A 27,456-nucleotide genomic window follows, 5' to 3' on the forward strand; every position below is an offset into this window, starting at 1 on the left:
TTTAAGAAAAAAAAATCTGTAATGCTTTTTTTACTACACAAATAAAATTCAACTAGCAAATTTCCAGGCAAAACACCTTTGCTTTTTGTAATATTCTTTGTGCATAACATAGTATCAAGAGAAAAGAAATTCAATGTAAACAAGAAACATTTTAGAAATTACCTTTGTCCAGGTATGGGAACATTATGGAAATACAGGTATATTCTTTAAATTCTGTCTTCATAGATAATGGTATCTAAAATTCTCTTCAACATTCATTAATACCTTATCCTAAAAAGGTATCCAAAAGAGCAACTAAAAAAATGTTTAAGACTCTCAGCAGTGTCTTCCACTGTACTAATCTTCAGTAGTGGTGGTTCACAATCTTTATTAGTAAGCTACTCTTCAAAAGAGGACAGTCTATTTTGTTATTGCTAGCAGTACTCTGCCTTACCTTGGAAAGAAAGGCAAACCCAGAAAATATTACAGAGTTCATATGAATGCAGAGGGCAAACTGATCACATAAAAAACTCCCCTAATTTCTGACATCCTCCAAAGCTAATAGGACCAGGAGATGTATCAACTTTTTCTAAATGTGAATGAGGGATAGGACACTTAGTTCCTATCTTTCCATTTGAAATTCAAGGCTTGATAAAAAGTTTCAGTAAGTCTAGTAAACGTAATTATTCAATACAATTTAGTATGTGTATAACTCCACAAACCCCATCACCAAACCATTTAAGAGAAAAGAAAAGGGAACTGAAATTTTGATGAGGGCCAACACTTTGAACCAAGTACTAGATACTTTACTTAAATTTCCTTATTAGATCTCCACAACATCACACAAAGGTATAAATCATTATCCCCCTTTTACAGATAAGAAAGCAGAGGAACTGAAAAGTTATATGAGTTGTCCAGCATTAGCCAGCCCCAGACTATTCCATTACATATTCCTGGCTCTGGAGAGAAAATAATTTCCTATGCTTGCAAAGAAGTCAGAATTACATCGCCCTTTGTATATTCATGTATCCTTAGGTAGTTTTCACTCTTATAAGCACTGATCTCACCATCCATTTCTTTTCTTTGGAAACGCCTCTATGAGCTTGGATTGAAAAAGGACAGGGATTTCTTTTAGTGGAAGATAAATCCTTATGTCCTATTCTTTCCCCAGCAATTCATCTATGCATTCATCTACTTATTCTCCCATCCAATATTTACTCAGTATTTTATTATAAAGGACCATTCTTAGTGTCTTTTTTTCAGAGATGTATTCACAGATTTCTCAAAATATTAAAACTCACTATCTGCACATCTAGGCCAGTGCCTAAATCCATGCTTATAGATCTGAAATGGGAACTAGTACAACTGGAATAAAAATCAGCTCCATGTGAGGGAACAGATCTCTTTACATCCCTTACATGAGAAAAAGGGACTGGGAAGCAAAACAAAAGCATTCAATTATTAATTCTCAGTCTCTCTAGAAATGTACATATCACATACTAATGTAAGCTCTTTGGAGGAGGGGTTTTATATGGTCTGTTCACTAACATAGCCATAGGGCCTGGAACAGTGCCTGGCACACAGTAGGTATTTAAAATATTTGTTAAATGAATGAAATAAATGAACGAAAGGCAATTAACTCAATGTGCAGGGAAGAAGGAAGGAGAGGGAAAGAGATAAACTGAGGAAGGCATGGAATGGATGGCTTTCCCCCAATCAGAATCTTGGATTAAAAATTCACAATAATCTTCAAATATCTTCATATACTTCTCCCATTCTCTTGAAACTTACTTTGTTAAGGGCCCCAGCTCCTGTCAAAATTAAGTGAGAATTCTCAACCTGGATAGTTCTCTGTCCCAGACGAACAAGGTAAGCCCCTATCCCAATGGCCCGGCATGTCACCTTAAAAAAGAATAAATTATACACATTATATATTTACACCCTCTCCTCCTAGGGTATAATAAGAATTTAGGCATAGATATGTAAAATTCACATCAACAGAAATAATTAAGGCTTCTTATTATGACTGATTAATAACAATATAAAAAGCCAATTTCCTGGGCAAAGAAGAGACAGAATCCATTCAATGATTCAAGCATGAGACACATCATTTAGGCCCTTAACTTCCTCACTTTTGTCCATTTCACAGATACTTGGCAACGCTACAAGAAGTATGAACATAAAGTAGTAAGGGGTGAAAAAATTCAAGCTATTAAAATGCTGGCAAAATATTTGGAGAAATAAGAAAATGAACTAAAGGCTAAATAAAATGAAGTGCTAGGTTTATCTGGAAAATGTAATTATTTAAATTATCCTATCTTCTCATTATCATGCATGATTAAAATTAAATTATAGATATATATTTTCAAGAAATGGTCTCATTTGGGACCAAATAGCAGTGTTCTAGCCACCCAGCCAACTCTTCAAAAATTGCCCATTCTGGCATGATTTACCAGGCTGATGGTGATGATCTCATCATAGGCCAATGAGGTTTCCCCAGCAATCATTCCAGAACCTCGAAGGTTCTCTACTCCAAGTCCGTCTTCTTTCCCAATAATATCTGTTATCTTGTACCTATTGGATACAGCCATGCCAAATTATAAAGCTTACACAAACTAACAACAATCCTTTAAAATAACAAGCACCATTAAAAGGTTACTAAAAGCAAACTGAAAGCTTACATTTAACATCAGGGTTTTATATGCTCCTGTTATATTCTTTATTCACATGTCTTTCCTTTTTTAGCATAGTTCCTATTTTACCTGGAGGCAATTTGGTTTAGCATAAAGAAAAGAATCTAAATTCAAATTCTTGCTCTGATATATACAGCATTGTGACTCTGGTGATAACAGTAACTTCTGTAAAACGGGGATAGTAGTATCTCCCTCTAAGGGTTAACAAAAAGATTTAAATTAAAGCAACTAGAAGAGGGTGTGGCATATAGCTGGCATTCAAATTTTATATTTGTCCTCCTACTTTCTAGAACAAGTTTCTTAAAAGTAAAGTCAATGTCTGTCTGTAATAAGCAGTAGTCATTGTCCCTTTTTTTGTAAGCATGGGCAGGCACCAGGAATTGAACCTGGGTCTCTGTAAGCAGTGGTCATTAAATCAGTAATTTTAGATAAATATTACATAGGAGTAAAACATCTAAACAGAAGGATAGAGGGACTGCTCAGCCCAATTTGTCATGTCAGAATTCTTTTCCCTTTCCAAGACATGGATGAAGGGAAGGCCAAAACAGTATACTTCTATTCCTGTTCCCTCATAAACATCATGTGCATACATGAGGCTCCTAGCTATAGTCCTCTGGAGGGGCAGGTAGAATGTATGCTGAAGCGAAATGCTGACCAGTTTGGCCAAAAAGCATCCTGTGGATCCAGTGGGAGTCACTCATCTGTCTTCTTGGCAGGGGATTAGGAGTGATAGCTGATAATGGGACATGGGAGAAGGGGAATGTAGCTAATAAAAGAAAGGAAAAATACAAAGTTGGAAGTAGAGATGGACATATATCATTTACTGTTCTATGTGTACCCAAAAGGCTTGGCACTGGGCACAGTTTTATAAATTGAAATAATAAATAAGTATACCACAGAGGCTTTTAAACTGCTTCCCCTCCTCCCACATTTCTCTGCTCCCTTCTTTATTTCTAGCCCTCCTTCAATTCTTTCTCTTTGCCCTTGCTGTTTGTCCATTATTTTGCATCTCTGCTTCCCATATTCCCTTGCCTTTCTAATTTTAACCTCACCCAATAATTACCGAATTCTTCCATTTGCTTTGTATCTATACTCTAGATTCTAGAGTTTTGTTGTAGGTGAAGCTAATTTCTCCTAAGGAGTTAATGAACCACACTAATGGAGGGAGATTGTTCTTTTCATAAGGTCCATGTGCCATACAGTCACAAATAAGGGCTCAGCCAGCAGTTCCCTTCTAAGGGTTGCATATTGCTTCACAGGTTTATTAGTGACTGGTCAAGTGGCATCCACTCCCATTGTATTATATGAAAAAGAATAAAAATTTCCCATTTCTGCCCTATGACATGAGACTTCTATCTACGACTATCATTCTTTAAAGTGGTACAAAATTTTAATGTTATTTATAATTAAAAATAAAAAACAACTTTGTATAGGTATTACAAATAAACACATACATCCATATCATTTTTGACCCTCACAACAATCTAGTGTGACAGACATTATCATCTCTACTTTATAGATAATAATAATAGTAGCCAGGGTCTTTGACTGCTTAGTATGTGCTCAACACCATGCTAAGAACTTTACATATTTACTTGATCTTCATCTTACAGATGAGGAAACTAAAGCTCAGAAGAAAAATAGCTGCTTTAACAAAACCGATACACAAAATTAATAGCTTTCTTAGATACCAGTAATAAATAATTTAAAAGATATAATGGGGAAAAATCCCATTCGGTACAGTTAGAAAAAATGCAAAATTAGCTAGGAATAAACAAAAATATTGGCAAAATTCCACTGTAATCAAAGTGCACACCAAGGCACCCCAGGGCACCTCATGAACTCTCAGCGGCACTGTAGGATATTTTAAATTTTTGAGAGAAACATTATGATGTTGGATACTAGCTTTAGATAGATCATGATTGAACATTAGGTAGTGGTACATTCCTTCCAACAACATCCTATCTTTGCAAAGTTGTTTTTTTTGGGGGTGGGGGGAGTTTATACCATAAAAAGCAAGTTCTTTGCAAAATAAGTGTGGAACAAGACATGAGGGTGGCTAGGTCCAATTTGATTTTGAGGTTTGAGAAGTAGTTCAAGCACAAAGATCCAATTAGTAAGTAACTATTTAAGAACAAAATAAAATACTTTTTCATCTTATGGGTGTTATTTTTTTCAAGTTATTAAGTTGTTAGAACATTAATGCTTATTAAGTTATTTGGGTCTACTTAATAAACAGAACTATTAGATGTATCTTTTAAACTAGGGGTGTTGTGAAAAATTACCAAGACATTGAGGGTGCTGTCAAACAAGGGAGTTTGGGAACCTGTGGCATTAACCTACATGGAGAAAACTAACAAAACTTTAAAAAGTACAGTTGAATAAATAGAAAAACATACCATCTTTCTTTTGGGAAGAGTTAGTTTGAATATGTCACATCTTTGTAAATTAATTTATAAACCTAATGCAATTCCAAATAAAATCTTTATGAAATGTTGTTGAGAACTTAAAAAAAAAAGGGTATACATGTGGTTTAGCGGTTAGAATGTCCTCCTTTATGTGGGAGACCAGGGTTCGATTTCCAGATCATGGACCCTCCGCCCTACCCCCACCCCCCAAAAAGCCTATATGTAAAAAAAGGCAAAAACAGACAATAAAACTTTGGAAGAAAAATTAAGAATGTGAGGAAATGTGCTGCACTAAAATAGTTAAAACAATATAGTGGGCAGGCCACAGTGGCTCAGCAGGCAGAGTTCTCGCCTGCCATGCTGGAGACCTGGGTTCGATTCCCTGTGCCCGCCCATGAGAAAAAAAAAAACCAATATAGTATTGGGGAGGGGCAAGGGTAGTTCAGTGGTAGAGTTCTTGCCCACCATGCGGGAGATGTGGGTTCGTTTCCTGGACCCTGTACTTGCCAAAACAAAAAAAGAAATCAATATGGCATTAGCCCAAGAATACACAGACAGAATAGAAAACATAATACAAAGTTTTTAATTGGATTAAGATTATTATTAAGGTAGGAGAAGTATAAATTATTCAATAAATGATACTGGAACAATTAATTAGCATTCTGCAAACTTACAGATTATAAAAATGTTCAACTTCACTGGTAATCAAAATAGTACAAGTTAAAATAACCATACCTGTTTTTACCCTATTTTAATTGATTATAATCACTGTCAACAAGAGTAGAGAAAAATTAAAAGAGTGGAAGCCTGCATTATCATAAACTACTGGAAAGAGTATAGATCTTGGGAGGGCAATGTGATATTATTTATCAAAAAGACTTAAAAAATGGACATACTTTTGCCTAGAATTTCTACTTCTAAAATTAACTCAAAGGGAATAATCAGATATAGTCATTACAGCTTATATAGAAGAATGTTCAGCCCAGGGATATAAAAGGGAAAATTTGGAAATAATCTGAATGTTCAAATATCATACAATCATTACGATGAAATACACATACTATACAGCCATTAAACATATTCTCAAATAATATTTTAAGAACAGAAAACGTTTATCCCAAATATAAGAGTTTACCTATTTATGATTCCAAATATGTAGAGAAAAAGTATGTATATAGAAAAGATAGTAAGAATATATGTTAATAATTTTGATCTCTCAGAGTAGGATTATGGTTGATTTTATTTTTTCTTCATAATTGCTTACATATTTTTTTCAGAAATGAATAAATATTATAAATGTAATTTAAAAACCTCAAATCAGCTCATTCAGCTAATAAGGGATGACATAAACCTAGAATCTCTAGATTTTGTAACAAAACAATCTTCAATGCTCAACTGTGTCATGACCAGCAGGACAGTAAGGGGGAAAAAATAACATGTTCTCCTTTCTTTAGTTTCCAGACAAATTATTTTGATACATACGACCTACCTGGATTCTCCTTCATCCTCCACATGTTCACAATAGACAGAGTTGAGAGCACTGACTCTCTTATAATCCTGAGGGGTCAGATATAAATACTTGTATCCCTGTGAAGCACAAATAGTTTTTAACTCATTATATGCCATCGTAACATAGCCAGAAGATACAGCAAAGCACGTATAATGCAGCTTGTTCCAAAGCTGACTTTAAATTGCCACATCTTATCTTAGAGCTACTGCCTAATAGTATACTAACATAGAAAGTTCTCCTTTGAAAGACAGAAGTGCCTATTTCTCTGGTCACTAACTCTCTGCCCTCGAAACAAGATGTCTTGTAGCCGGTCTGCAAGTATATTCCATTCATTTTATTTTCATCAGGGTCAAAGGGTCATTTTCTGATCTTCAGTGATGCCTCTTTCAAAGACACCAAGGCAAAATTAAAGAATCCTGTGAATTACTAATCTTCACACTCTCAATTCCATAATATCATAAAAATATAAATGGATAGGGGATATTGGGAAGACCACAAAACTAGGATATTCAGTATTAAGATGAGAAATCTATAGCACTGAACCCTAGTGAACGTTGAACACGTCTTTTATTTTTTTCCAATAAGCAACTTCTAATTTCTATGTACATTTTAAAAATTATACTAAGATACTTCTTAAAATTCATTTTTAAACATATAAGTACATACAGACATGCACAAAGTAGACTTACATCATACATGTAACAGTCATTCAACCAAAAAAAAAGTAAAACGAGGAAAAAAATTTAAATACTTTGGGAAATTATGTCCACCATTCCCTCTGTAAGTTTATGTTCCATGGTGAGCACCATACAAAAAAGTTATAAATCTGGTCTTGCCATTGCTCTTGAATGACTTATGGCAGAAATGCCCTACAGCATTGAGTTTCATTAGTATGTCTGTCACCACATATTTATTGAATGCTTATTATGTGCTGTTCTAGGCACTGGGAAAACAGGATGAACAAAAATTCCTGGCCTTATGGAATTTATCCTTTAGTGAGGGAGACAGACTACATATGAGATAGATATACAATGAGGTAAAATACATAATATTCATGGAAATAAGTTCTAAGGAGAAAAATGAAATAGGAAGGAAGATAGGAGAGTTGGGAGGGTTGCATTTTACAAAGAATAACTAGGGAAGGGATCACTGACAAAGTATCATTTGAATAGAGGCCTGAAAGAGTTAAGGAAATGAGATTTGAAGACATCCAGGAAAGTGGGGGTGGGGTGGGAAGGGAATATTCATGGTAAAAGGAACAGCTAGCTCAAAAGCACTGAAGCAGATTAGTGTATAGAAACACTACCATTTCTGCATGTTCTTCTTGTACCCTGCCCCTTTGCTGTGTATATTTATTAGGTCTAGTAGCTTTGCTGTGGATTTTTTTGGATTTTCTACATTTAATATCATGTTATCTGCAAACAGTGAATGTTTTATTTCTTCTTTTTCAGTTTGGATGACTTTTATTTATTTTCTTGCCTAATTGCTCTGGCTAGAACTTCCAGCACAATGTTGAATAACAATGGTGACAGTGGGCATTCTTGTCTTGTTCCTGATCTTAGTGGGAAACCTTTCAGTCTTTTCTCATTGAGTAATACATAAGCTGTGGGTTCCTTTATCATGTCGAGGATGTTCTCTTCTTTTACTATGCTTTGAAGTGTTTCATCAATAAAGGATATTGAATTTTGGAAAGAAAAAGAAAAAGCAGTGAGGCAGAAGTGTGCTGAGTGAACTGAAGAAAGGGAAAGAGGCCAGTAGAGCTAGGGTGTGGACTGAAAAGGGCTGTGCCAAGAAATGAAGGCACAAGGACTGGAAGGCCATTCTATATGGGTCCCTGTAGGTAACTATATTGTCTTTGGCTTTTACTTGAGTGAGTTGGGAAGCTATGAAGGGTTTTTCTTTCTGGTGAGAAAATGAGTTTACTGAAGATGTATCAAGGAACAGGAGGAAAAAAAAATCTCTCCAAGACCAATTCAGAATGGGAAGGGTGGTTTGGGCTTTATAACCTAACAGACAAATAAAGGCATCCAGACAAAGGCAGAAGGGGAAAAAAAAATAGAAAAGGAAAAACTATGTGATCAGCATGCTCTGTTATCTTGTAGGTCTTTCTTGTTGTTGACTATTTGGGCTCTTTCTTCTTGTCATTCAAAGGGAGGAAGGTACTGATATAAGTTCATATGATATTTCATTCCTGCAAGCATAGCAAGGGAGGTTTGCTGTGAAGTTCTCCTGGCTGGCTCACCAAAGAAGATGGTGCCAGAGCTCCTTCATCACTAGAGCCATGTTCCAGGCTTGCTGTTTGGTCACAAGAAGAATTCCAAGGATGAGACAAGTTTATTGAAAACTAGGTACGTGCTTGAGTTGAGCATGGGCATGCTCAAGAGAGAGAGATGTACCCATGGCAGGGTTCTGATCAGAGGAAAGTTTTGAGCCATGATTTACATTTTATATTTTATTAATATTTTAACTATCATTTCACTTTCTGTCAAGGATATACCTTTGGTGGGATGGGAACAATGCCAGAAACAAGAAGACCCAATTAGGTGGCTACTGCAGTAATGTAGGTAAGAGATGACTGTGACTTGAACTATTGTAGAGCAGTGAAAGTGGTTAGAAGTGTGTGTTAGTTAGATTCAGTTGTCAACTTGGCCAGGTGAGCATACCTAGTCTTGTTGCTGCGGACATAAGCCAATGGTGCATGAACCTCATCTGTTGCCAATTACATCTGCAGTCGGCTAGGAGGCATGTCTGCTGCAATGAGTGACGTTTGACTTAATTGGCTGGTGCTTAAATGGGAGATTGCAACATAGCATTGCTAAGCAGCTCAGCATTCCTCATCTCAGCACTAGCAGCTCAGCCCAGGCCTTTGGAGATGCAGAAAGAAGTCACCCCGGGGAAAGTTGTTGGAACCCAGGGGCCTGGAGAGAAGACCAGCAGAGATCATCCTGTGCCTTCCATGTAAGAAAGAACCTCAGTGGAAAGTTAGCTGCCTTTCCTCTGAAGAACCAACAAAATAAATCCCCTTTTATTAAAAGCCAATCCATCTCTGGTGTGTTGCATTCCGGCAGCTAGCAAACTAGAACAAAGTGGTTGGTTTCTGGGTATATTTTGAAGACAGGAATAACATGATTTTCTTACAGAGAAGATGTGGAATGTGAGAGGACATTAGTCAAGGTCTTTTACTTAAACAAAAGAGCGAGGTACCTTTTTTGAGATAGAGAAGATTGTGGGAAGACCAAATTTAGTTTAGAAGATTAGAAGCTATATTTGGTAGAATTTAAGTAGAGAAGTCTGGATATATGCATCTGAAATTCAGTAGTAAGATATATATTTGGAGGTCATCAGCTTATAGATGGAATTAAAGCTTTAATGCTAGAAGAGATAACCAAAGGAAGGTGTAGAGAGAAAAGACAAGAGGTCTAGGGACCAAGCCTTGAAACACTCTTACATTTAAAAATGTGAAGAGCAGCAAAGAAAACTGAGAGAAGAAATCCAGAATGAAATAAAACAATAAGGAGTCTGTGGGGTTCTGGAAACTAAGTGAACAAAGTATTTCAAGGATAAGGGAGTGATCATTCGTATCAAATTCTCAAACTATGTACTCAAAGTCAAATAACTAAAATGAGGGCTAAGAATTCACTATAGGATTTTAGCAATATGGAACCACTGGTAACCTTGACAAAAGTGGCTGCAGGGGAATGGTGAGGGTGCAAGTTTAACTAAAGTGGATTCAAGAGGTAACGGGAGGCTGAACTGCTGGGAAGAGAGTGGAACAGGGAGCTGCAGGGCTCACTCCTCTTCCAAAAACAGCTAGTGGAGAGGCAGAAACTGTTCAAAACAACTGTTCTGGGGATCCAGAGATCAGGGAAGAGCAAGACGAAGAGACTGAGAAAGAGTGGTGAAAAACAATAATTCATCGGCCACAGCACCTGGTAAACCTAGTCCCTGCCAAGAACAGAAGGGGGATGGCCCAATACTGATCCAGCTTTGGCATGTGAATTTAAGACTTCTAGGACCTGCTGCTTTAAACCATCCAGTCATGTGCCAACGCACCATTGTCTTAACCAACATAGCACACTGTCTCAACCAGCATCAAAAGTACAGCAAGCAGAAGTCTAAAAATACCCTGTCTTCTTAGGGTTGTGGGGAATGGGTTGCCAAAGAGTGCCATTTGCTGGGCAGTGCAGCCTTAGGGAGCTGAAAAAAAGATGTTTTCATATCTTTTCTGACCCTCTCACCAAGGCCTTTTGAACTAGTCTGCATTCCCAGTGTGGGTCCCTGGTCCTGTTTGTCTGGGAAATACTGATGAATCAAGTGTCAAAGAAGAGCCTTCACACAAACCCTATCAACAACAAAATCCTAGACAAGAGAGAGAAACCAACCTTCAGAATAAACTCATCCAGATGATCAGATGTCCAAATATCAGCAAAAATTTAAAATTCCATGGCCCTTTCATACCAAGAAACAGGAAATTATGGTCCAGTCAAAGAACAAATTAAAAAATCAGAGGAGATACAGAATTTGGAACAAGTAATCAAAGATGTTCAAACAAATCTCAAATCAGTTCAAGGACTAGAAGGAAAATATGGCTAAAGAGATAAAGGAAATTAAGTAGACACTAGGTGAGTATAAAGAAGAATTTGAAAGCATACAAAGAAAAAGAATATAACTTATGGGGAATGAAAGACACAATCGATGAGCTCTAAAATACACTAGAAGTGTACGACAGATTTTAAATGGCAGAAGAAAGGATCAGTGACACCTGAAATCAAACAGACAAAAGAAAAGAGAAAAGAATGAAAAAACCTGGGCAAGGTGTCAGGAAACTGAATGATAACATGAAGCATGCAAATATATGTGTCACAGGTATCCCTGAAAGAGAAGAGAAGGGAAAAAGGGCAGGAAGTATATTGGAGGAAATAAAGGCCTAAAACTTTCCAGCTCTTATGAAAGACATAAATATACATATCCAAGAAGTATGATATACTCCAAACAGAATAAATCTGAATAGACCTAATATTCCAAGCCACTTATTAAGTAGACTGTCAATTGTCAAAGATAAAGAGAGAGAATTCTGGAAGCAGCAATAGAAAAGCAATCCATCACATACAAAGGATGATCAATAAGGCTAAACTCTGATTTCTCATAAGGGATCATGGAGATGAGGAGTTAATTGTATGATACATTTAAGATACTGAAAGAGAAAAAATGCCAGTCAAGATATCTTTATATGGCAAAACTGTCCTTCAAAAATGAGGATGAGGGTGGGCCATGGTGGCTCAGTAGGCAGAGTTCTTGCCTGACATGCCAGAGACCCGGGTTCAATCCCCAGTGCCTGCCCATGCAAAACAATAACAACAACAACAACAACAAAAAGTCACCCACCATATGTTAAAAAGTAAAATAAATAAAACAACACTTCAACGACGGTGACTCAGTAGGCAGAGTTGTCACCTGCCATGCCAGAGACCTGGATTTGATTTCTGGTGCCTGCACATGCAAAAAAGATAATAAATAAATAAATAAATAAATAAAAATGAGGGTGAGTTTAAAATATACACAGATAAACAGAAGCTGAGAAAGTTCATTAACAAGAACTTGCGCTACAAGAAATATTAAAGGGAGTTCTATAGGCTGAAAAGAAACAATAGGAGAGAGAAGTTTGGAGGACAGTATAGAAGTAACAATTATTAGTAAGGGTAACTAAAAGGGGAAAAAGAGAGACAAAAATAAGATATGACAATAAAGCCAAAGAGTAAAATGGTTGAAGTACTGTCTTTATAGTAATAATATTGAATGTTATTGGATTAAACTTTCCAAAGGACACAGATTGGCAGAATGGATAAAAAAGGATCCATCTACACGCTGTCCACAAGAGACACATCTTAGACTGAAGGACACAAATATGTTGAAAGTGAAAGGCTGGATGCCTGTGATAGTTAGGTTCTGGTGTCAACTTGGCCAAGTGATGCCCAGTCAGCATTGGCCTGATGGTTGCTGCAAGGATATTTCGTGGCTGGATGATAAACTGGAAGGTTGGTGTATTAAAGCATCAGTCAGTTGATTGTATCTGTGGCTGATTACATCTGTGATCAACTAAGGCACATCTCCCACCAGCGAGATAATCCAATCAGATGAAGATGTTTAAGGGAGAAAAGAGAATTTTTCACTGTTTCTTCAGTCAGTGAGCCTCTCCTGTGGAGTTGGTCTAGACCCTTCACTGAAGCTGCCAGCTTCAATGCCTACCCTACGGATTTTGGACCGTTCCATTCCTGTGGTTGCATGAGATATGGTTCTGTTTCTGTAGAGAACCCTGACCGATACAATTCCATACAAAGAGTAACTACAAAAGAGCTGGGGTAGCATTTATGAAAAACCCATTACTAACATCATACACAATGGTTAAAGACTGAAAGCTTTCCCTCTATGATGTGGAACAAGGCAAGGATACATACTGTCACTATTGCTATTCAACATTATACTAGAAATTGTAGCTAGAGCAATTAGGCAAGAAAAAGAAATAAAAGGTATCCAAATCAGAAAGAAATAAAACTTTCACTATTTGAGGATGACATGATCCTTTATTTAGAAAGTCCTGAAAAATCTACAAACAAGATACTAGCACTAATAAATAAGTTCAGCAAAATGTGGGATACAACATCAACATGCACAGATAAGTAATGTTTCTACATACTAGCAATGAACAATCTGAGGAGGAAATCAAGAAGAAATATTCCATTTACAATAGCAACTATAAGAATCAAATATTTAGGAATAAACTTAACCAAAGATACAGACCCGTATTCAGAAAACTGCAAAACATTGCTAAATAAAATCAAATTAGACCTAAATAATGGAAGGACATTCTGTGTTCATGGATTGGAAGACTAAATATCATTAAGATATCAATTCTTTCCAAATTGATTTACAGATCAACACAATCCCAATAAAAATTCCAATGGCTTATTTTGATTATTATTATTTTTTTTTTTTAGGGTGCTTGGTCTGGGAATTTAACCTGGGTCTCCCACATGGAAGGCGAGCATTCTACCACTGAACCACCTGCCAATTGCTTATTTTGAATAAATAGTGAAGTCAATCATCAAATTTATTTGGAAGGATAAGGATCCCCAAATAACCAAAATCATCTTGGAAAAGAATGAAGTTGTAGACTTAAAACTTCCTGACTTTAAGGCATATTACAAAGCTACAGCGGTCACAACAGTATGGTACCAGCATAAAGATAGACATATTGATCAATGGATTTTTGATACGGCTGCCAAATCCACTCAAGTAGGAGAGAACAGTCTCTTCAACAAATGGTGTTGGGAGAACTAGATATCCATATCCAAAAGAATGAAAGAAGACCCCTATCTCACACCTTATAGGAAAACTAACTCTAAATGGATCAAAGGTTCTAAATTTAGGAGCCAGGACCATAAAACTCCTAGAAGAGAAAGTAGGGAAGCATCTTCAAGTTCTTTTGGTAGGAGATGGTTTCTCAGATTTTACACCAAAAGCACAAACAACAAAAGAAAAAATAGATAAAGAGGACTTCATCAAAACTAAAGGCTTTTGTGCTTTAAAGGGCTTTGTCAAAAAAGGTGAAAAGGCAGCCTAGTCAATGGGAGAAAGCATTTGGAAACCAAATATGCAATATAGGTTTAATATCCAGAAAATAAAAGAGAAATCCTACAACTCAGCAACAAAAGGACAAATGACCCAATGAAGAAAATGGAAAAAAGACTTGACTAGACACTTTTCCATTTTTGGCAAATGGCTAAAATGCACACGGAAAATGCTCACTATCATTAGCTATCAGGGAAATGTAAATTAAAACCACAATGAAATATCATTTCATACCTATGAGAATTGCATCATTAAACAAACAAAAGCCTACAAGTGTTGGAGAGGCTGTGGAGAAACAGGAATACTTATTCAGGGCTAGTAGGAATGTAAAATGGCACAGCTGCTGTGGAAGATGGTTTGGGGGTTCCTCAGGAAGCTAAGCACAGAACTGCCATAAGACCCAGCAATCCCTCAACTAGTTATATCCTCAAAAAAAACTGAAAGCAGGGACACAAATAGACATTTACATACTGATGTTCATAGCGCATTATTCACAGTTGTCAATCCAAGTGTCCATCAACTGAAGAATGCATAAGCAAAATGTGGTATATACATATAATGGAATATTATTCAGCTGTAATAAAGAATGCAGTCCTGAAGCATGTGATAACATGGATGAACCTTGAGGACATAATGTTGATTGAAACAAGCCAGACACAAAAGGACAAAAATTGCATGATCTTGTTAATATGAACTAAATATAACGAGTAAACTCACAGAGTTGACATTTAGAATACAGGTTACCAGAAGGTAGAATGAGGGTATAGAATGTTGCTTAATTCGTGCAGAATTTTTAATTGGGTAGCACATTATTGAATTATATGTGTGATCGTGGTTGGAAGGAGAAGTTTAGGGTCATGTGTGTTACTACAAGGAAGGACAGAGGATGAAACATGGTATTGTATAACATAGTGAACCCTGTCGTGGATGATGATGGTGGTTAATAACATAAACATAAGAATGTTCTTCCATGAACTTGAACAAATGTATGTCAGTTTTACATGGTTAATAGAGTGGCATACCCCAGAGAATCTCTTTTGTTGCTCAGATGTGGCCTCTCTCAGCCAATATGGCAAGCAAACTCACCACCCTTCCCCTCTCTATGTGGGACATGACTCCCAGGGGTGTAAAATTCCCTGGCAACATGGGACAGAAACCCTAAAATAAGCTGGGACTCAGCATCAAGGGATTCAGAAAACCTTCTTGACCAGAAGAGGGAAGAGAGAAATGAGATAAAATAAAGTGTCAATGGTTGAGAGAGTCGAGAGGTTATCCTGGAGGTTATTCTTACACATTATAGAGATATCCCCTTTTTAGTTTAAGGTGTATTAGGCTAGAAGGAAGTCCCTGAAACTGTAGAGCTGTGTTCCAGTAGCCATGTTTCTTGAAGATGACTGTACAATGATATAGCTTTCACATGTGACTATGTGATTGTGAAAACCTTGTGTCTGATGCTCCTTTCATCTATGGTACGGATAGATGAGTAAAACATATGGAGTAAAAATAAATAAATAATAGGGGGAACAAATGTTAAAATTAAAAAATATATATATTGGGTAGATAGAAATACTAGTGGTCAATGAGAGAGAGTGGTAAGGGGTATGGTTTATATGAGTTTTTTCTTTTTATTTCTTTTTCTGGAGTTATACAAATGTTCAAAAAAATGATCATGGTGATGAATATTCAACTATGTGATGATACTGTGACTCACTGATTGTACACCATATAAGAAATGTTTGTATGTTAAGAATCTATGTTCTTGGGGAGGAGGCAGGAAGCCGAGAGCGAGCAGTAGTTGGGTGGGCACCATGGCCGGGATCACCACCATCGAGGCGGTGAAGCGCAAGATCCAGGTTCTACAGCAGCAGGCCGATGATGCTGAGGAGAGAGCCGAGCGCCTCCAGCGGGAAGTGGAGGGAGAAAGGCGGGCCCTGGAACAGGCTGAGGCTGAAGTGGCCTCCTTGAACCGATGGATCCAGCTGGTTGAAGAGGAGCTGGACCGTGCTCAGGAGCGCCTGGCCACTGCCCTGCAAAAGCTGGAGGAAGCAGAGAAAGCTGCTGATGAGAGCGAGAGAGGTATGAAGGTTATTGAAAATCGGGCTTTAAAAGATGAAGAAAAGATGGAACTCCAGGAAATCCAACTCAAAGAAGCTAAGCACATCACAGAGGAGGCAGATCGGAAGTATGAGGAGGTGGCTCGTAAGTTGGTGATTATTGAAGGGGATTTGGAGCGCACTGAGGAACGAGCTGAGCTGGCAGAGTCCCGTTGCCGAGAGATGGATGAGCAGATCAGACTGATGGACCAGAACCTGAAGTGTCTGAGTGCTGCTGAAGAAAAGTACTCTCAAAAAGAAGACAAATATGAAGAAGAGATAAAGATTCTTACTGATAAACTCAAGGAGGCAGAGACCCGTGCTGAGTTTGCTGAGAGATCGGTAGCCAAGCTGGAAAAGACAATTGATGATTTGGAAGATAAACTGAAATGCACCAAAGAGGAGCACCTCTGTACACAAAGAATGCTGGACCAGACTCTGCTTGACCTGAATGAGATGTAGAGCACCCCAGTACCCTGCCGCCCTCCTCCCTTTGACCCCGACTCCGCCTGAGGCCAGCCTGCCCGAAGCTGACCTTTAAACTGAGGGCTGATCTTTAACTGGAAGGCTGCTTTCTCCTCTCGCCGTACACCCCCACACCCATCCACCCACCTACCCCTGGCCCCGTGTCTTTTTCACCAAACTGTCTCTGCCTCTCCCAGAGATTGCAGCTGGGCTAGGGGCTGAGCACCTTTGGGAACAACATTTAAGGGAATGTGAGCACAATGCAAGTGTCTTTAAAAGCATGTTGTGATGTATACATATTGTAATTACCCCCCTTTTTGTTGTGGTAGCAACCATTTGTAAGACATTCCAAATAATTCCATAGCTCTGAAGTAGTAATCTAATCCCTTTCTCATTTTTGGAAGGTAACTTTTCAGCTTCATACACATTGCTCTCTCCAAAGAAGAGGGAAAGAGGTATGGGCCTGCCTCACTGAGAACTAAACATAGCCCAGGGAAAGACTCATTGAGGGAAACCTCATTGCTCTATGCAAAGCACCAGCCAAACCAGAAAGGTGATTCTAGGAGTTAGCCTGAAAAAAAAAAGTACTGTTGAGGTTTTTAGCTTTAAGGTATCTTAGGGCAAATTTATTATTTTTATTTTTATTTTTATTTTTCTTATCAGAAGTGACCAAATTATTATGGTAAGACCTCAGAGACCAAATCTTTGTCTGGTCCTTTCTCTACCCCCTTCCCAACGGCTACAGTATGAATCATGTGCCCCTTATGTTGGGGTGACCAGTAATGTACTCTCCTGCCTCCTTTTTTATAAAGGAAAGTAAAGGAAATTATGTTTTTGCCATTGATTTAGCCATACGAAACATCTCATCACCCTTTTCTGGGTCCGAAACTGCTGTGTCTAGAAGTGCCATCTCATGCTTTGTATCAGCCAGTGCTGGAAAAATCTTGAATAGCTTATATACAAAACTCTTTACAATTTTTATATTATTTTGAAACTTTGCTTCTTTAGAGTTGGGGAGCACTGACCACTCCATCTCTACAGTCTGGGCTGGCAATATGCTGATCTTTTACAATTCTTTTCCCCACCCAATTCCCCTTTTTGGTGAGGTTTCTGTGAGGTCTGCTAGGTGTGCATCCTGCAGCTTATTGGCTTAAAATGTACCCTCCTTTGGTGTGGTCTCTTTTGGGGGCAGATTGGGAGAAAGAGAAACCAATAATGCAACTGTTTTGATACTGAAAACTGAAAAAATTTCTTTTTGAAATAAAGAACCAGTCCCTCTAATCCTCAAAAAAAAAAAAAAAAAAAAAAAAAGAATCTATGTTCTTGTACATTGTTCTATATCAATAAAATAAAAAAAAAATAGAGTGGTATATGGGAAAAAATACACCTAATGCAAACTATGGACTATAGTTAATAGTGATATAATATTCTTCCATCAATTGTAACACTTATTGACACCAGGGCTAAGTGCCAGTAATGGGGGAGGGCAGATAAGGAGTACAGGGTTTTTCTTTTTGGAACAATGAAAAATTCTAAAATTGTGGTGATAAAAGCACAACTCTATGATTATACTGAGAATCATTGACTGTATACGTTGGATGGATTGTATGGTGTGTGAATAAAACTACCTTTTTAAAAAAAGAGGGAATGGGAAAAGAACATCTGGAGACAGCAAGAATAGATAACTCTCAAGAGGTTTTTTTCGCAAAGGGAAGGAGAGAATGGGGCAGGTGTAGAGGCTAGAAGGGAAAGTGTTTATATGCTAAAAGAGTAGATCCAGTGGAGAGAGGGAAAAGTGATGATGCAAGAAAGAAGAGATCAGAGTGTGGAAGAGGAGGAACTGGCCTTAGATAGGAGCAGGGATGGTTCATTCAAAGTAGAAAAGATAATGTAGAGGTAAAAGACACAGATGGAGACACAGACAAGTTTATGGAAGCTGTCCTCTGATTGCTTCTATTTTCTCAAAGAATTTGAAATCAAGTAATCAACAAGAAGTGAAGATGTGGGAAGAGGTTTTGGAGGTTTGAGAAATGAAATTGTCATCCAGGAGGTGAGTAGTCTTAAATTGCTTTTCTCCATCAATGTTAGCTATGCAGGTGTAGGCATGGGAGTTAATTGGGTGAGTTGGATTTAAATAAGATAAAGTTTTTTTAAAGGCACAGAGTAAGCTGAATGAAGAGAGAAGCAAAAAAGTTGAGGAAAGATAGTGATTGTAATATAATTATAATGATTAATCTATGATTGAGCATGAAATTTAAGTTTTTAAAGAATGAAATAAAGATTTAAGGAGGGTATGAAAGACAGAGGAACAGTTGTAAGTCCTAGTAGGTTCAAAGGATTGTTAGATTTAGGGTGCTAGCTGGAAAAATTGGATGAAGGGATAGCAAAGACTAGGATGAATGAAACATTGTGGGGAATGAGAGGCTGAGGTAAGATGGAGATAAGACCATTAGAGGAGAGGAAGTCAAGATTCCAAGATGCTGGATAATGGAAAGGATCATCTATATGGATACAGCAATTGTTAAGAACTATAACAGGACCAGTAGTATTGGAAAGAGTGGCAGTGAGCCAGAATTAAAATATGCAAAGAATGAGAAACAGTGACCAAGGGGTTGGTAAAACACTACAATAAGGAGCAGTGGTGGCATGGCAGTCTGATGATATGAAATTCACAGATGAGGTTTTTCAGGGAGAAGGAAGGAAAATGATCTGGAAGTAGCAATGAGGACATAAGACAAAAAAAAAAATCAGTCATAACTTATGAAGACTACAGGGGAAACAGTATCCTTAGGGGAGAAATGAGTTTCAAATAGAACAAGAAGGCTGGAGAATAAATAGAGAAGCAGCTCATGATATAAGCGATTTTGTTGGTGGTGATTGACCATAAATTTTAGAAACCACATGGAAAGGTTTAAAGGTACATATATTTTTGGTTTAGCATGGCCCACACTAAATGTATAACTACTTCATCTAGGTTTCAACCAAAGAAACAGTAATCTGTTTCAAAGCTGGAGGTAAAACCAGATGAACATACTGAGAGACAATCTGTCTCCAACATGGAGACTTCTTAAGGAATTTTCATAAGTAATTTTGATTATGTTTAATTTTTACCTTAAGTGTGACTTTTGAACTTAGCCCGCTATCTCTGTCCCACCTCTCTCTACATAAGTACACAAACACACATGAACATAATTATAGACAGCCTGTACCTTGTACGGATCCTCAGGGTCTACCCAGGCCACATGAAACATATGACGAATTTCCTCTGCCAGTCCGATTCTTGCTCCACTGTTGGCTGCTACAAAGATGCGTGGGATTCTCTCTGCCCTGGCAAGCTCAGAAGCTCTGAGAAACAGCAAATCTTCCTGAGGTCCAAAGGACCCAATTCGGTATGTGATGTCATTGCCAATAACAATGATATCTCGGCCTTCTGGGTATTCAGGGCTTTTAAGGGTCATTTTCCAAGCTACCATGCCAATCTACAAAGGCATAAACAAACAAATGAATACAAGCTTCTTACACACAGAGGTTTTTTTCTTTTTAAGGTTCCTCATAGGTATCAGACTGTAGCTAGATACAACCTTTATGGAAATATGCATTGTGAAAGAGCCAAGCTCTCTGTGGCAAACTAGGGAAAAACAAATTCTAGACTATGTTAAGAATGGTTGATTCACTACTTCAATTCCTTCTCTGGGCCTGCTCAGAGAATTTAAACCAATGTATAAATGCACTAAAAAAAAGTTCATTTGACCCCAAAATCCATATTCACCATTATGCATCCTAAGTTCAAAAGCTATATAAATATAAATTTTAATGTAAATTCAACAACCATGCTAAGATATATTTTTAAAATTTTTCATTAGAGAAATCATGCATAAAATACAAAATCCCCACATACCATTATTAACACCTTTCATTGATGTGGAACATTTGTCACAATTGATGATGGCACATTTTTATAACTGTCCTATTAACTAGAGTCCATACTTTAACTCAGTTGTTTGTGTAGCTACATGGATTTTTTTTTTTTTAATTTTTGTTTTTTTATCTTATATACAACCTACTATTTTCTCTTTTAACCACATTCAGATAAATATTTCAGTGCTGTTAATTATATTCACAATGTTGTGCTACCATCACACCATCTATTACCAAAACATTTCCATTATTCCATATAGGTGTCCTGTACATTTTAAGCCTTAACTTCCCATTCCAAAATCTTTATCCATTGTGCTTACTCAAAACTGAGGCTCTTCTAGTGAGGCATTTCACTGCTAATATTAGGATAACATTAATCTCTGTAATGGTACTTTTTTTTAGGAGGGGGGAGGGTGCTGGCAGGCAGTCAATGATGAACACATTTTGGAAAGACATTGCTAAATAATTCTTGGTGCTGCTGTGTTGACAACTAATTAGAAGTCAATATTGCGAACATAATGACCTAGCCAGTTGCTGACCTGATTGCCCAAGTGACACTGAATCCCAAGGTAAAAACAAAAGATAAGAGTACTGTTTGCCTGCTCAATATAACAAGGTCATAGTGTTTATATTACATGCAAACACTAAAGCAGATTCTTCAGGACTTATATCTAAGCTCTTTCTGGCCTAGGTAACTAAGGTTAATATACCACAAAATTTGTTGTAAACTCCAATTTTCCTAACTACAAAGGCTTTTAGAGGAAAATAAATAGGAAATTTTTTTTCTTTTCTGAAAAAAAAAAAACAAGAGAGGTGTTAGTTTAGAGAGGCACATGAGAAAGAAGGTAAAATATTTCTCCCCGTACAGGCAGTATTTTTAACTGGCTTACTAAAAAAACCCAACCAAAATTATCCTGATACTGCTCTATTTTGGCGATGATCTGGTTCTCCTTCCTTTCTCTGTCTTTAATGAGTAGATAGAGTAATACCTCATCTCAGAAGGTGATTGGATTTTTCTCTGCATTACATCCATTTTGATTTGTATTTGGCCAATGGTTTGATATATTAAATAGCTTATATTTATCTGTGGGTGTTTCCTATATATATATTTCTTAATGCTGAGAATCACAAATAGCTATGCGGAAAGCTTCAACCAGCCTGATTACAGTGGATGTGCAATTGGATTGAGGGATGTGTACTCAGAGCTTATGATCACTGGCCCGGCTGGGTCTGGTTGATGCATGTGGCTTTCCAGGGATGCTGCTATTTACATCTGTTAATGGCTCTTCTTGATGGCCGGCTCCCCAATGAGGTGATATGCAGCAGCCTGGGGATGAGGGGCAAGACTGCAGATGGGGCTGGGCTCCATTAGGCAGTAGCAGGATGCTCATCTAGTAGGCTTTATGTTTGAGGTGAGTGTGTGGGAGGTGGGGGCAGGGAGAGATAGAAAGAAAGGAGAAAAAGAATGGAAAGCATTACTTATCCAGGTATAGGAGAAACAGACAGGCAGGCATGAAAAACTGCAGCTGTGACTGGGGTCTGAGTGAACAGAAATAGAACTAGTGAATAAACAAGTAGAAGGATTGACTGGTTCTCATATAGGAAGGGATTAAAAGAGGAGAGGGCTATGAGGGTTTAGGAAGTGACATATCATCCTGCCTTTTAAGTCAATATCATTTGTGTGGCTAGTCAGATGCTGATGAACAGAAAGCACTATTTACATACATCCTAGTGCAGAAAGAGACTTGTTTCTTGCATTCTTTGGTTTTCTGGTGCTGAGGAAAAACAGCAAAAGATGCTCATAAGGGTGCAATGTTGAGCTTTAGTAAATTCTTGCAGAAAGAGAAGATACCTAAAGTAAGTCAACAAAGAGTGTTTCTATTATTTCTGTTAAATGCTAAAGGACAGTATAAGGACCCAGAATTGCAAAAAAGTGTTTAGTTCATGAGATGTGATCCTTTTTCTGCTCCCCTCTGATATCTTGGAGGTTTTTTTGAATCTCAGTAAAGATAGAAATAATGTCATGATAGATAGGATGGTAAGATGGTCGTTTTGAAATTAATTACCAGTGTCATGGGCTTTGGAGTTAAACACATTTGGCTCCAAATCCAGGCTCTATCACTTATTAACTGTGTGACCTTGGGAAAACTATTTAATTTTATTGAGCTTCAGTGTCCCCATATAAAAAACTAAGAAAATAATACATATAGGTTTGATGAAGCTAAACAAACTACTGGAAGCAGAACTTGGTTATACTAATTTCATGCAAAGTTTGCCACTTTCACTCCTCTCAATTTATTCAACTTTTACTCACTCTAAAAAGATTTAAATTCCATTTCCTTAGTAAAGCTTTTCCAGTCTAAAGTGATTCCTCTCTTCTCAGATCTCCAATTAAAACCTTTACATAGACAACTCATTTGTAATCATATAATGCCTAGGATAGTTTTAGCTTGCCAATATGACCCATTATATAATTTCCAACAGTGTCTAGCATGATCCCTACAATATAACCTGGGAGCAGTAAATATTTGCTAGTTCTATAGTAATTTAAAATTTTAAAACATACTTGGAAAATAGTCAACATCAAAGGTTGAGCATTGTCCATGACTTATCTTTGGAGATCGCAGAATGACAATCTTAAATATAGTTAAACCACCTTAATTAAAAAAAAAAAGTAATAGCTACCATTAATTGAACATCTAATATAAACAGTACACTATACTAGATATTGGCAAATACTCCACTATATAAATGCAAATATCAAGCTTAGGCTCAGGAATCAGGTTGTCTTGATTCAAACCTCAGCATTACTCTTCTCAATTTTCCCAATCATAAAATGGGGATAATAACAGTATCGTTCTGGAAGGACTGTTATGAGGGACAAAGTCTTAAATCAGTACAGAGCCTGGCATATAAAAGACTGCCAATATTACCTGCTATTATTATTAAAGTTATTGCCATGAGAAAAGTGAGGCCCAGAGAAATTAAGTAAATTGTTCATATAGCTAGTATGAATTGTCTATTTTTTAAAATAAGGTTCACACAAAGAGAAATATTATTTATTTTACTAGAGAAGTTAAGATTGTATATACCAGACTAATACTATTGCATTTAGCTGAATACACTGTGGAAAGATGAACCTCAACAGAACACAAACACAAAACATCCCTGACACCTAAACACAACGTGGGATCCTGGGTTGGATCCTGGAACAGAAAAAGGATATTAATGGAAGAACTGGTGAAATCCAAATAAAGTTTGTAGTTTTCTTAATAGTATTGTATCAATGTTATCTACTTAGTTTTGATAACAGGTTATATAAGATGTGAACATTAGGGGAAGCTGAGTCTGTACTATCTTTCCAATAAAAAATTATTTCAAAATAAAAAGAAAACAAATGCCTTGATAAAAACTTTTTTTCTGGAGGTGGGGTGGGGGTGTAAGAAAACTAGCTAGTGAAGTCATTGTTAATGTTTTACACAGACTTAGAAAATCAGATGAAGAATATGAATAGCATTTAAAAATATCCATTATATAATATTAAATCAGAAAAAAGGTAGGATACAAAATTGTATGTATACCCTAATATTTATGAGAGGCAAATTTTCTTTAATGGGTTTATATTGCAGTGGTAATTTTTAAATTTTATAAATAAAATAACTGAAAAAACCCTATCAAAATGCCCCTTTATGGGTATATGGGTGGTTCAGTGACAGAATGCTTGTCTTTCATGCAGGAGACCCAGGTTTGATTTCCAGACCATGCATTCAACAGAAAAAAAAAAGCCTCTTTATTGGATGATGAGTATATAAGGGTTTATATTTTCTTTAATGCATGTATATTTGAAAATTTTCAAAGTTAAAGCAAAAATTTAAGGAAAAAAATTCTTAACAATTCAGTGGATTTCCCTTATTTTAGGGGAATTGAATCAAGGTTTTAGTCATATTACAACAGATAATATTTACATAAAATTAAAAAGCGATTCATTTCCTGGACCATGCACCTTCCCCTTCTTCTTCCCCCCCGCAAATAAAGAGAGAGATAAGCATGAAAATTAAAAATGAAGACTCACCTTCAAGAGAGAATATCAAGAATTGTTCTTAGTTTGTTGGGGCTGTCATTTTTTTTTTAATTTACTTTTTAAAGAAATGCTTTACTATTGATGTGGTAAAATGTAAACATAAGTATGTATAGGTTTATATAATATTAATATCACTACCTGAGAAGTAACTCCTTCAGTGTTTTCTGGTCTGATGGTTAAATACATATTTATACTTTAAAGTCAATATTTGTCCAATAGACGAGAACAGTGCCTATCAGCTAAATACATATTTAGGACTGTACCACATGTATTACAAACATGTACTAAAATCGAAAGCTTATATTTATACAGAGTCTTTCTTCTTGAAGGGGGCTAAAGAGCTTTACAAACATATGTACATAAAAGAATGTTTGCACTAGTAGGCAGGCAAGGTATCAATTCATCCACTCCCCTATTTCTTCTAGCAGCTCCGGCTAAGAATACATGGTGTCAACAGATGCAGGTCTATAGCAGTTGCAAAGACATGTAACACAATAATCCAAGTTGCAATGCACAGTCACTGAAAGGGGAGTTTCAACTTTTACCACTCTCATTGAGTGCAGAAGCACTACAGCCATTTACATCCTTATGTTTTTAAATTATTCTCTATCAAACTCAACTAATCACTTGACAAAATTGAACTGGATACTGGAAATGGTTTCAGAATGCAAAATACTTTGTTTGATGATAAAAACTAGGTTGAGAACAGCTTCCCCTGTCCTTGTTAGAGTTAATAGAGCAAAAACAAAACAAACAAACAAACAAAAGGGTGTCATAACATTCAGAAAAAATGTTTCAAAATAGTTGTGATAAGAATAAAGGACTAGGTCATCACTTCAGAAGATAGTCAAACCCACCCCATACTTATCTAGGGCACTAAGTTTTTCAGTCAAATTATTCTGCATAGATGGGACTAACTATATTATATACACAATGGAGATTTTATATAGAAAATTCTGCAATCACTATAAAAGCATACACAACACAGTGTGACAAGGTGGAACACAACATTCATTAATTTCGCCTAAGCCCAGGATGTCTTGTATATTACTGAAGGATAATAAACAAGGGAAATCTCATCATTCAGTCCCCTAGTTTCTTCTTTTTTCTCCTAATGTTTTTATCAGATGAAACCTGATAAAAATGACACTCCAGGGTTAACTGCTGAAGGAGGGTAAACAAGCAACAAAAGGGCAACATATAGCGTGAAAGGAGCTTGTGAAAGTCCATGGGTTTTATGGGCTAATGAGTTTCAGACTCAAGCCTTTTTTTTTTCTTGTATGGGCAGGCACCAGGAATCAAATATGGGTCTCTGGCATGGCAGGCGAGAACTCTGCCTGCTGAGCCACCGTGGCCCGCCCCAGACTAAAGCTTTTAAGCACGTTTCAGCCACCCTATTTTCTCCTGACCACTGTCCCTCTCTCTGAGTCACTGACTAACCAAGTGGTTCTAGGTGTTTATTACAAATTACATTTTCAATTAATACCATAAATAATTTTAAAATAATAAATTTTCATTTTAAAATATGACAGAATATTCTAATTAGTAGGTTTTTCAGATTTATCAACCTAAAATAACGATCTTAAAGTGAAAAAGGGAGAGGAGTCAAAAGAGTTACAGGAAATAAACTAAGGATAAGGAGAAATAAGTATTTGCTTTCCTAATACAAAACCTAAGGAAGAAAATACTTCTTTGATACAGCCTGATCTTGGAATAAACATGGTCAAGTGAGGGAGGAGGGAATGGGGAGGAGAAAGCAAGCAGAAGAGAACAGTCTTATTTAACTGTTTTTATGTGAGTAAAATGATTTGTGCCACAGTATTTCCATAAGAAGTGGGACCATTATTTTCCTGTAGAAACACATTTGGTTTGAAAAGTATCACTGGACAAGACGTGAAGAATCAAACCGAATGAATTATTCACAACCTCCGATCAGAGGTGATCATTATTTCTGATGCTCCAAACAGTGATTAGGATTCTGCCCTGAGATGTCATTTTCTCACTGAGTAACACCAGCAATACAGAAAGGCATTATCTATCTAACCATATATGTATTTTTTCTCCTGGGAGGATCTTGGTTTAATGTTACTATAACAGATACAAAAAACATGATAATATTAACATTTATTCTGATGGTTCCCATAAATGCCATTAGTCTGACACAAAGTGTCAACATTAATCATGACCCAAAATTAACACCAAAATTGACATCAACATTAATTATACTATCAGTGTGAACAGAATGTGTAGTAAGCACACACATGGGTACTTTCTAAAGCTGCTGTTATTAACCACAAAATAAAATAACAATATTAATCTGAAGAAACTGAAAGGGAAAGGTAAGGGGCAAAACAGGATTGGGTATTGTTTTTCAAGGATATAAGAAGCATCATCAACTCGAGTTATGCTATGAGAAGCAGAAAGTATCTTTGCCACAGTCACCTTTCTTATTATTCTGTACTTGTAGTTCAGTTGTAACAATATTTTTCAATGTAGATTTAAATATAGGTTAGACTGTGGCTGAGATACTGAAGTTAATCATTTTCCAAGCTAAAATTCTAGAAGTTGAATTTTTCTGGCAAAGTCACCAATAGCTATTGTTTTAATTCTTTTAATGCTGGGAAGATCACCACTCTGTAAGGCCCTAGAGTAGCAATACAAAGAATCCTAGAATCTTGGG

At 36.8% G+C, this 27,456-nt stretch overlaps 2 protein-coding genes across 18 annotated transcripts in view; one reads left to right on the forward strand and one right to left on the reverse strand.

Annotated features, from left to right (window-relative positions):
- The window catches only part of ACACA (acetyl-CoA carboxylase alpha), a 449,622-nt gene that overhangs the window by 63,173 nt on the left and 358,993 nt on the right, over nt 1–27,456 (reverse strand). For all 16 annotated transcript variants that reach the window (XM_077165076.1, XM_077165070.1, XM_077165071.1 and 13 more), the window contains 4 exons: nt 19,987–20,256; nt 6,570–6,667; nt 2,433–2,553; nt 1,771–1,881 (listed from right to left, as the gene is read on the reverse strand). In XM_077165076.1, coding sequence (XP_077021191.1) covers nt 1,771–1,881; nt 2,433–2,553; nt 6,570–6,667; nt 19,987–20,256 — 600 coding nt within the window. The remainder of the gene's footprint in view (nt 1–1,770; nt 1,882–2,432; nt 2,554–6,569; nt 6,668–19,986; nt 20,257–27,456) is intronic.
- On the forward strand, nt 15,989–16,782 carry LOC143687779 (tropomyosin alpha-3 chain-like). Of its 2 annotated transcripts, XM_077165086.1 has the most exons (2): nt 15,989–16,159; nt 16,294–16,782. In XM_077165086.1, exons 1-2 carry the CDS (start codon nt 16,092–16,094, stop codon nt 16,772–16,774), a joined length of 549 nt encoding a protein of 182 aa, XP_077021201.1. In that variant the 5' UTR covers nt 15,989–16,091; the 3' UTR covers nt 16,775–16,782. The 2 variants fall into 2 exon arrangements, with proteins under 2 accessions (XP_077021201.1, XP_077021200.1); XM_077165085.1 differs by having other exon boundaries at nt 15,989–16,782.

This window comes from Tamandua tetradactyla, chromosome 6 (assembly GCF_023851605.1).
Source record: "Tamandua tetradactyla isolate mTamTet1 chromosome 6, mTamTet1.pri, whole genome shotgun sequence".
NCBI classification, from domain to species: Eukaryota; Metazoa; Chordata; class Mammalia; order Pilosa; family Myrmecophagidae; genus Tamandua; species Tamandua tetradactyla.